The sequence below is a fragment of the Necator americanus genome, chromosome II (assembly GCF_031761385.1).
Source record: "Necator americanus strain Aroian chromosome II, whole genome shotgun sequence".
Classification (NCBI taxonomy): domain Eukaryota; kingdom Metazoa; phylum Nematoda; class Chromadorea; order Rhabditida; family Ancylostomatidae; genus Necator; species Necator americanus.
The window spans coordinates 3,576,124-3,587,356 of record NC_087372.1 but is presented as its reverse complement, the minus strand read 5'-3'; the positions used below and the strand labels follow the sequence as shown (position 1 = coordinate 3,587,356).

The 11,233-nt window shown below is 39.6% G+C and overlaps 1 protein-coding gene across 2 annotated transcripts; it reads left to right on the top strand.

Annotated features, from left to right (window-relative positions):
- Nucleotides 1–5,634: 5,634 nt before the first annotated feature.
- Nucleotides 5,635–10,500, top strand: RB195_016772 (uncharacterized protein; the record flags this gene model as incomplete). Of its 2 annotated transcripts, XM_064183469.1 has the most annotated exons (10): nucleotides 5,635–5,710; nucleotides 5,760–5,913; nucleotides 6,807–6,952; nucleotides 7,528–7,655; nucleotides 7,907–8,018; nucleotides 8,083–8,168; nucleotides 8,322–8,437; nucleotides 9,509–9,571; nucleotides 10,012–10,124; nucleotides 10,388–10,500. In XM_064183469.1, 10 exons carry the CDS (start codon nucleotides 5,635–5,637, stop codon nucleotides 10,498–10,500), a joined length of 1,107 nt encoding a protein of 368 aa, XP_064039349.1. The 2 variants fall into 2 exon arrangements, with proteins under 2 accessions (XP_064039349.1, XP_064039350.1); XM_064183468.1 differs by lacking the exon at nucleotides 5,635–5,710 and having other exon boundaries at nucleotides 5,726–5,913.
- Nucleotides 10,501–11,233: the final 733 nt, after the last annotated feature.

Here is an 11,233-nt window from a genome sequence, read left to right as displayed (position 1 = left end):
GGTGAGATGACCTGTAGAAGAACGTTAGCGTTTTTAGGTCGTCGGATAACATGTATTCCATCGATTTCCACCTGCTTTTCTATTATTAATGCTACACGTTGAGAGAAAGTCAATTCAATTCTTCGGAAAGTAGCGAATGTAGGTTTTTGCTTGTCATAACTCTTCAATTAGGTGTTTATTGATCTTTTCCCTGTCTGTTTTAAAAAGAATTTAGAAAAGAAAATATAACTCTAGATCACATTGATTGCTTATAAAAATATTGTTGCAGTTGATTTGAAAATAAAATTTAAAAAAATAATAAAATAATAAAGATAAAATAATAATAATAATAGTAATAATAATAATAATTAATAAATCTATAAAAAATATCGCAGTTGATTTGATGTGGTCAGAAAAACTCCATTTGGTATTTTCTTTGAAGGAGCGAATATTGACATAATTAATTGACGAGTTAGGAAAGAGATGGGATGCACTAGTTCATAAATAATAATAATAATAACAATAATAAATTAATTATTAGAATTTCCGGGGGAACTATGACTTGTAGCTCATTTAGTGAGAGCGATGCTGTTGTTCAAACTTTTTCGATGCGAAGGGACAGGCGGAGCTATCTATGGATAAATAGCAGTGCCCTAAGTACAATCCTGAATTTCGTCGACAAACGAGAAAAATGCCTACGGCTATTCCTATCGCTACGATGATCCGGCGACACCGCTCATCGTTGAGCACGCTGACCTTTTGTAGAGAAAAAATTAAAAATTTACTAGATACGAAAATAATTGTAGCGCGACAAAATTTCTTTTTCTTTCTTTTTTTCGTTTTTTTTTTGTTTCTCGCTTGATAAGTATCATGTCTCGCTAGCGAAATATGATTACGTGATTGATCATTTAAAGGGGAAATTTCACTGGAGTGAGAGATCGAACACTCCTTCGAAAAAAAAGGTCATTGCCCTGTTTTCTTACCCAAAACCTTTTATACTATTACTCTATTACTTATTTCAAGGACCGCAGGATGTCCAGGAAAAATTTGGTTGCTTTTTTTTTGCCGTCCTATTTCTCCCATGAGCAAATGGCCCAAGTCGGAACATTAGTAGAGTCATCGAAGTCACTAAGCACTTAATAAGTCTTACGCCACTCGACTTGTAAATCCAGTTGCAGTAGTTGCGTCGTGATTCATCCCGGAACCAGTTCAACTACACCTAGAAACTCGAAATTTCTCTTCATGAGTCATGTGGATAATCCATAATCCAGCAATGTGTATTTTCGGGCTTGGCCGGACAACTGAGAAGTTGTCCTTGTTGAACATTTGCTGAAAATCACTCAGCTAGTTTTCTTCTTTTTTTTATTTCGCTATCATTTTTCCGCCATGGAGCAAGTGATGGATTTCTCAACTGACCACAATGAACACTCATATTGTCCAGAAAACGAAACGAAGGGAAGTTGGACTGTAGCAGAAAATACTCTTTTCAAGAACTAGATTTTACAATCTGAGAAAAATAAACACTATGTTATGGTTGTGATAATAGAGCGCTCAATTCTCTCTTTTTAGCGCGTTGCCATGAATTCTGCGTAGCGTTGACCCTGTGACAAGATGGAATCTGGCACGGATTACGCATATATTCATTCAATTGTTTTTCTCTCTTTGGAAACACTTAGAGAGACAAATTCTCCGATTAATGACGCATATAACCAACGTCACTTATGTTTACTCACGTGACCGCATTGCACTTTCGATTGGAGCAAGGCAAAGGAAGCAAGGAAAGTAGAGGAAACATACGTTAAAGGCATCACCCCACGAATCTGGGGTGGTACGGATTTCAGGTGGAGAGTTCCTTTACGAGGTCGTAGATTATGGAGAGAAGGGTGATTCCGTCCATTCCTTCCTAATTGCGGTAAAAAACGGCCCAGAAGATGCTGCGCGTGCACAAGGCTGGCGCGCTCCAATCGAACTCGTTGTAGAGAATAGCGCGCCAGTTCGCTCGAAGCCGTATCCAGACCGTTTTTTTACGGTAATTAGAAAGAAATGGACGGAATCACCCTTCTCTCACGACTCCGTATAGGCATAACCATTTTCGGAATCGGAAGTTCTCGGGTTTTCCAGCTCCTGTACTTCCGACTTCCGAAAACGTTATGCAAAATCGGTAGTGTTTGACAGGTCCTTCTCCTTTTTTTCCTCACATCTTACTGTTTCTATTCTACCGTCTTTAGTGATATGTGGAATTTTTTGTCATTTGGCTCGGATAATTTTGAATTGAACATTGATTTTTTATTTCTATTTTTTTATAAAAAAATTAATGAAATAAAATTTTTAAAGAATTTAGAATTTTTATTGAACAATTATTCGTACTTTCTTTCTTTATATCCATTGCACTTCCTCAATATTTTGCACAATTTTTTTTACATTCGGGTAATTGTTCCATCATTGAATTTGTTTTGATCCGTGTTTTTTTCTCAGTTGTTTCCACGCGCGCATTCTTCAGTTGCACGACTCTGACGAAAAAATTTTTCCCATCTTGTTTTGTCAGTGAGGATCTGGTGGAACTTCATTTATGAGTCGACGTTTCAACAACCTCGTTTTTATCAAAGGCCAGACTCACCGACGATTATTACATCGCTTTTATTCTCGTTAAAGGCATCACTCCACGAATCTGAGGTGGTACGGATTTCGGGTGGAGTATTCGTATACGGGATCGTAGATTATAGAGAGGGGGGGGGGGGTGATTCCGTCAATTTCTTCTTAACTGCCGTAAAAGAACGGCCCGGAAGATGTGACGCGTGCACAAGGCTGGCGCGCTCCAATCGAACTCGTTGTAGAAAATAGCGCGCCGGAACGATCGAAACCGTATCTTCCGTGCCGTTTTTTACGGCAATTAGGAAGAAATGGACGGAATCACCCCCCTCTCCGTAGTCTCCCATCCCGTATACGAATACTCCACCTGAAATCTGCATTACCTCAGATTCGTGCGGTGATGCCTTTAAACTAGCGGTTGGAATCGAAGCGGGGTCATCGCCAGTTTCACTCTGACAGCATTATTGAGTGCAGGAGCTAGCGAGGATCCCAACTAGAACCTGTGCAATAAGTCCATTTGGCAAAGCAGACAATTGCGTGGTCCCTGATGTAGTTTATAGTTGGTTCACAACGAAATGAAGCACGGACAGTTGCGTAAACGGGTGCGCTTGTAGCGGAGCGGTGGAGCGTAGCGGTTTGGATCGTGTAAGGATCCTCGCTACCGCCACCTATCTCTGGAATTCGCCATCGTACCACCTCGATTCAAACCGCTACCGCACCGGTTCGAGTCCAGCCGTTTACGCAGCTGTCCGTGTTTCATGTCGTTTTGACCCTCCTATATTTAATTTCGTGCGCAGCATGTGAGGAACAATACATTGACAAAACAGAGCGACCTCTTTGTGTTCGTATTAGAGCACATCTAAATGGGATTAAGAAAAACACGGCGTCTCCTTGCTGCGTTTGTTAGCAGTAATAAAGAGTGTTAGCGATCCTGGCTCCAGCTTCACATTGATAATCGACAAGTTGCAGTCATCATATCACGATTTAAAGAAGATCGAGCTTCTGCGCTTCCAAAGACCATCGATTTATTGATCAGTTACCCCGTGAATAAATTCTGGAGGCTGTGATCTTAGTTCCAAAAGCTTGAACAGATTTTTTTCTGAACCTTTGAGTAATTTCCCAACTTATCCACTCGGTTATCTACTAATCTACTCATGACCAATTGTTCCAAAAAAACTACTGTACAACGGAAAGTAAGGAGTTTGGAGAGATTTGTTTTGGATAATTTTGTAAAATCAGTCAGTCAGTCAAAGAAATGATCTACGGATCTTCGCTGAAAGAATGCGATGGTGTTTTGATGATAATTCTCCACAGTATATTTGCTCCGTTACAACAACTATACTATTTTCTGGTCGTGGGGTTGGATTGTTTTCTTCCGGCCCTGCAGTGATCAGTGATCAGTGATCATTGATTAGTGAATTTAGAGGCGGCCGCCGCGGTGCAAATCTGCATCATTTGTTATTGTTAGGTGTTGTTCGTAGTGAGTTAGGTTTTTCACTTCGCAAACATTGCATTCGTTCCCGTCTATGATGTCAAGCTCGTTTTCAAATTGTGGTTTTGTTTGTTTGTTTTTGTTTGTTAAGCTAAGCTAAGTTAAACTGTTAAGTTTGTTAAGCTATATATTCAATGTTTCCATTCATTTGATGTAAACATTTCGAATATTCGAGAAGGGGAAGGATTGACGCTTGAGAAAGCAGTAATAATCTGGAAGAATTACTCAGAATCGCTGTACATTTAGAGTCTTTATCGTCTTTACAAACGTTCGATCTATCTTTCCTATCAAAATTTAGCCTGTAGGGATCTTATCATCGATTAAATAAAAAATCAATCGAGAGACTAGACCAGGGTAAAGTGTAGTTGGTGGTGAGAGGGACACACTCAACCGCGCTCTTATTTCTGGAAGTGAATAATTAGGTCAGTAGGGGCACACTAAAACCTAAGCATTAGTCTTAGAAGATCTATCATACGTATGTAAGCTGAAGTCACTAAGAGGAAAAAGGAAGATAGAGCTTCCAGGAATAAGAGCGCGGTTGAGTGCACCCCCCCTCCCAAATATACTTACCCAGCGGGCCATCCGGGCATCCAAGCCCATCTGATTCATTCTAACTTCTTCCAGGAGTTTTTCGTCTTTGCCATCACTGCGGATGACAACAAGCGTTAGACATTGAAATCCCGCTGGGACACACATAGCCAACCGTTACGCCTCTTAAGTGACTCAAGGGTTTCCAGAATTTTCCGTTCTTAGCTGCCGATTCGACCTCTCATGGCTATTTTTCGTTCTTTTATACTTCTATTAATTTTTTTTGCAAGACAAAAATATTTCACTGCTATAATTATTGGAGAGCGAGTTCTTTGCAAATCTACTTGTTTTTGGAAATTCTGGAGCATTCTCAGAGGAATTGATAAACAAAGAACTAGTTCCACTGGGCAATGTTCTTTGCCCGACTAATTTTCGTCAGACGAGCATCGATTTTTTTCCATCAATGTGTTCCTATCGATCTCGCTAGTTGTCATGATTTATATCTAATTTCTACGTCAAAAGAAACTAGACTAGATTGAGCCGAGTAGGTATAACTTCACTTAGATGTGAAATCCGTTTAAAATTAAATCAATCAATTTAATTTAAAAATTTGATTGATCGAAGTATATTTACTCCAACAGATCTTCTTTTTCCTGAAATCTTTACTAGGTCGCGTCGAAACGACCAGAAGTTCGGTGCAGTTGCATAAGGTGAAGCTAGCGGCTACGTTCGGGTCGGGACCATCGCTTACTTCAATCTGACTGCGGGCATGAGTATGGGTCCCGCCTCGATCGCAGCCGTTATATCTACCGCATCACTTCGAGTGAAGCCGCTTACACAATTGTACCAGGTTGTTTTGAAGCGACTATGTTTTTCTTTAAAATATTTTTGACCCATTGTGATACGAATGCGATCCATTCCATACAGTATCATCTAATTATCCGGCGATCTTTGATGTATCCATCGTTGATTGATTTTTGTGTTTTCGTATCTCGCATAGTACACATGATGCCTATAGTGTAGCCGATCTATGAACAATGATCCGGATGCGACCCGTGCGTGGAGAGAGTGCACTAAGGATGCAGAGATTCATTGCAGCCACCGCCGTCGTTGCTGCTAAACGTCTGATCAACTCTAATGCGGCCGTCATTGTTCCGTATTGTCAGCAAAGGTCTAACCACTGATTACGCTATTTCGTTGCGACGATTGTGTACCAGTAAAAGTGAGGCGATTCCTCGTCAACAAGCATCGACTTCAATGGAAAACTTTGAAGAACGTGCGAAGAAATTCTTCATTTTCGAACAAATCGAACCAGATGTGTTCAGGTAAGGTGTGTCAGGTCACTACTTTTTTCTCTTCTTTTTTCACTGTATTTGAAATTTGCTCACGTAGCAGAGAATGGGCTTTAATGATCCATATCCTGTTCGTTTTGTCTCACTAACAATAGAAATAAATGTTTGTCACACGTAGTGCTTGTAATCCGCCGCAGAAAAAGACAGCGCCAGTCTTCTCTGGCAATAATTGAGCTCCGGTTTCAGTAAAGTTTTGTCGTTTCTTTTTGTTCCTAAGATTCTCTGACTCAGACAAAGTGTGTTCCATTTCTTTAAGCTTTCTTTGCTGGTGCACCATTGGTGTAAGTGAATAAATAAATAAATAGCTGGAAATAAATTTGCTGCGATGTTGTATGGCTCTGAAATTAGAGAACATCCAAATTTACTGGTCTTATTGGATACATACGTACTCAAACAAAGATTAAACATTGAAAACATTAACTTCGTGAGATGTTTCTGAAGGTCCCCTGTATTTTTACCGATGGTCGATGCGTCGTGCGAAAATTAAATCATTCTAGAAGTTTCGTTACAAAACGGAATCATTTGGGCATTTGTCTTTGTTTCAAAACAATCACACTCCCTTGTTTTGTTCTTTATCGTTAGGGAGAAAAAATACAAACGGTAAGGATAATTAATTGGCAAGGAATATATCGGTGGCTTTGTTAGTTGCTAGTTGAGGTTTTACTTTGGCGATTGCATTTAAGGGCTTCTAGAAACTTCTTTGTTTCTTCATCGCTTTGAGCAAGCTTATGATAAGGACAGTAAGTGTTATAAAGTTAGGAATGTGTCAGTGTAATACGCAAACCTCCTTAGAAGATCATTGTGCGAAATTTCTAACATAATTTTCATGTGAGTTTTCATGTCTCCTCCTAATTCTCTTTTTTTAGAACATCGAATCTGAGTACGATACGACAAGGCTCTACCAAGGCTGCATATGGTGGTCTGATTTTTGCTCAAGCATTAGCTACTGCTGAAAGTACGGTACAAGAGAAATTCAAGCCACATGCCATGCATTCTTTCTTTATATTAAACGGTGAGGGCTTACTATCCTCCCTTTAAATAGTGTTTCGATTATGTTTGAGCTTCCATGCCCTTCCTGTGGTTATCTTATCGATTGTGGTTTCTCCATGGGTCTCGATGATACTTCATCAGCACTGTAATTTGTGATGGGATCTTGTTTGAGGGAGTAAACATTCGTCCTTATAATGACCTGGAGGGTTGGCGGCAGTTGTTTTGACGAGTAGTTTTTTTCCAGAATCGCTACCCAATACGTGAATGCTTAATTTTGTTGTTTCCGAAAACCGTATTGCGTATCGTCAGTCACGTCTTTGTTCTTGTAACTGGTTTTATGAACCATGACCAATCCGTTTGCGTCTCCTTAGTCTTAATTTGCTCGCGCACCAGCCATTGCTCAATGAAATGAAATAACAATTCATGGACATCCGTTTGTGTGTTGCGGACGCTCGGAATAACATAAAAATCAGCGTCTGTAGCTACAGTTTTTACAGAAATTTTGTCTTTAAATTTAATAAATTTTTCATCTTGCGTATCTAAACTAAAATAGTTACTCTATTCAGTTGCCTTTTATCCCATTCTTTAATTATTTAGTGGATACTTCAATACCAGTGCAATATCATGTACGCCGCGTTCGTGATGGTCGATCCTTTTGTACACGAACAGTTGAAGCTGTCCAAGAAGGGAGGATAGCTTTCACGCTTCAAGTCTCTTTTCATGTGGTGAGTTTTTTCTTTACTTCTGTAAATGTCTGTCTTTTCTAATTTCATTATATTCAACTTTATTTTCTTTTCTTATGTTGAAGAAATGCCGATTTCGCATCACTGCTCAACTTCGAGTGGCGATTCGATGTAGATGACTATAAACGCTGAAAAAAGTTCAGCCAACAGCGTTTATTGCAAATTATTCAAGTTGTTGAAATATACAATGATGAAATGATTTCTCTATTTTATTCCATTCTTGCCCCATCCAGATCGAACCCGATGCGGCTGTTCATCAAGATACTATGCCTGTTGTACCATCATGGAAAGAATCGAAATGTATGTCTGATACTATCCCTTGGTTAAAAGAGGAAATAGCTGCAGGTTTGTTCGTAAAGTGCAGTTTTTTTGTGCGGAACAAGGACCATTTAAAAAAACCCTCATGCAGGAAGACTAAAAGTGAACCCAGCAGTTCACCGACGGATACACTTTTACGAGAGTCGGGCAAATCAAAAAAATGGAGACTTGTTCCAGGTGAGTATTGATGAACGTGGTCTAAGTCCAGCAAGACGGATATTTAACACCATTACCACCTATGGAAAGGTTCTTTTATGACTAAATTGAGCTTCGTTGGCTGACCCCTGATTCATACAAATTACTGTATCTTCTTTAATTTCCATCATTCAGCTACGACCAACGGATATAGATAGACATATTGGGATTGGCAAGCGGTCTACATCCAGAACATTTTACACTTGGTTCAGATCAGTTGGAGATTTAGGAGATTGTGAAAAGCTGCACAGGTATTTCCTTAAAATGCAAACACAATTACAATTAAAATATTTTTAAAAAGTGCATATCCATCAAACAGAGATGTGCGAAATTGGAGTTTAATGCGTTCTTTTTTATTTCAAAGCTTTTGACTTCGGGAGGAAAAGACTAAAACTGAAAGCTTTAGGGGAGCAATTTCTAGGTTCATTACTTTGTTTTGAATCTAATAAATCTGGCAATAGCTTGTATTAGTTGGGCCTACAAAGTGAAAATTTGTTACTGGAATTTCACACAATGCAGCAAGCGAAGCGAGCGCAGAATATTCGTAAACAAACTACAATGTGATTCGGTATGGGCGTTTTTGATGTTTCGTCAAATTTGATTGTCTGATGCATCCAATCCGAGTAGGCCTTTCATCATACTCACATCCCCTATATCAGTGGCATGAGAATGTAATTTTCTTGGATGAGCAGAAATGATATTTTCAGAGGAAATTCCATGCAGGATCTCTTAACCACCAAATCTATCAATCTATCTCTTTCGCTAAATATTTCAACTGTAGAATATTGGGCGTTCCACTTTTGAGCTCCATCCATAGCCGTTGTTCGGATTTTGTCGCACTTCTCAGATTTAGAGTTGCTACGTCAAGAAGCAACTTCCACCAACACTTGGTCCTGTTACAAAGGCATTTTAGGAGGCGGGGAGTGGCAAACGTGACAGTTGAAATCGTTATACTTATTTTTCGAGATTTCTATTTTTATTGGTAATGTGGATTCTGCATGCAGTTTAGTGCAGATTTTGTTTTAAACCAACATAGAATTTCCTCTTAAATGGGACCTCCGTTCAGGCACATACATCACTGTTAGTGCTATAGATTTTTCTATCTTTAAAAGGGCCATTAACAAAGTTCCGGCTGGATCCAACGCGTAATGCCTGCTTGACACTTATTAAAATTCCAAGATTTGCTGAGTCGGGCATTGCTAGAGAGTTTTTAGTCTAACTAGACTACGAACAGTCTCCTAATCTCAAGTTTAAATGAAAAATTTCAATCGTAGCTCTGAATTCGTTGATGCAGTTGTTTTCTTTTAATGTCTGTTGTTTAGATATCTTGTGGCCTACAATACGGATGTGACCATGGCTGGATCGGCCTTTCGCCCTCATTATCAGTGAGTTTATTCATATCTGGTCGCAAGTACACACTTTATATAAATTTACTGTTATAGCATCTATTCTGTTGCTGTGATCTGTTTCTTCTTGATCTGTTTCTACACACGCTCATGTATTGATCCCTTATTGGCGCCTTAGCTCGCTATATACTGCTGGCTCTAAATTAATTTGTCTTTCTTCTCACTCCTCTTTACTGAAGAGCTTCGAGGTTGGATTAGTACTTTTATTCTTCTACCAATCCGCTATTTTTCTTATCTTTCCGTCAGAATAAGCCTAAGGGTTCAGGCGAAACATATACCTGCTCACTTCTAATCTATTCTCCCTGCGTTCGATTCTATTCTAACCTACTCCTGTCTGTTCTATTCTCTACTAATCTGTTAAACCATCATTATTTCCTACTTCTTTGATTTTCTGCTATTTTTTATTTTTATTTTTTCAGCAATGACTTTGACCCGAGTATGATTTTCTCACTGGATCATAATGTGTGGATGCACCAGCATATGATGCGTGCTGACCAATGGTTGCTTTTTGAGAACACCTCAACAGTTGCTGGTGAATAATTAATTTCTACTATCGTTATTATATTTACTACTAAGCGTTATTAACCGGTTGCGCTCGGAGCGGCGAGATAGTGGTTGGAATCAGGGCAGCACGATCGCAAACAGTGGCGAAGAATGGTGCTAACAAGGGCTCCGCTCGATCCTAACCGCTACACTCCACTGCACCGCTTCGGGCGCAAACGCCTACGCAACTGCACCATGCTTCATGTCGTTTTGACCCTACTATATTTCTCGCTTCTAACAGTTTATTTTTAGGTAGAGGCAGAGCGTTCACTACTGGTAAACTTTGGAGCGAAGATGGGACATTAATTTTAAGTTGTGCTCAAGAAATTCTTTTACGGAGCCGAGGAATTGTATCTCGAATCTAGGTTTTCTATTGTACATAAGTAAATACTGTTATTACTTGCGAATGAATGTGAAGATATATATTGTGATGACATTACAACACTCCTTCCGTGCTATTCGCTCTAGGGGGGTTTGCCCCTATCTTAGCCATTGCTGTTCTGACCGTTTTGCAGCCAAATGTTTTGCCTTTGAAATTAGAACTCATAGCAGCAGGCGATAGATGCAAAAGAAGTCCGGTCGTAAGAGAAGCGGCGAGAGAAATATCGTTGAATAAAGTAATTCCAAGTTTCCGCCTTACACTGGCATGAATTGAATCGAAAAAGGAAACCAGAAAGTCACTTGAAGTATGTTTTAATTGTGCACTGTTGCTAACAGACGATGTGTGAGTAGACTCTATGGCAACGTTCTGGATATCATCACACTGGCAGCATTTGCGGGACCTTGTTCGAAGCTGATACCTAGAAATTCGTGTCAATTTCTAGCTGTTAGCTTCGAAGACGGTCTTCAAATCCTGCTACGAGGTACGGGTAGCGTCTTGCCTTTGTCTGAGAGTTACGTGAACTTCTTTGCCTGCTTCTTTCAATGAAAAGCAGGAAGAGAATTAGTAATGGATGACATGTACTCGGTCAGGTAATGCACCTGCACAATACCGGGAATAGTAGCACCCTCCCAATAACCGTATCTCATTCAGCTAATCAATAATGGTCTTGTAATCCGAACCTATTGAATTCATGTTTTTTATATTAGTTTAGATCC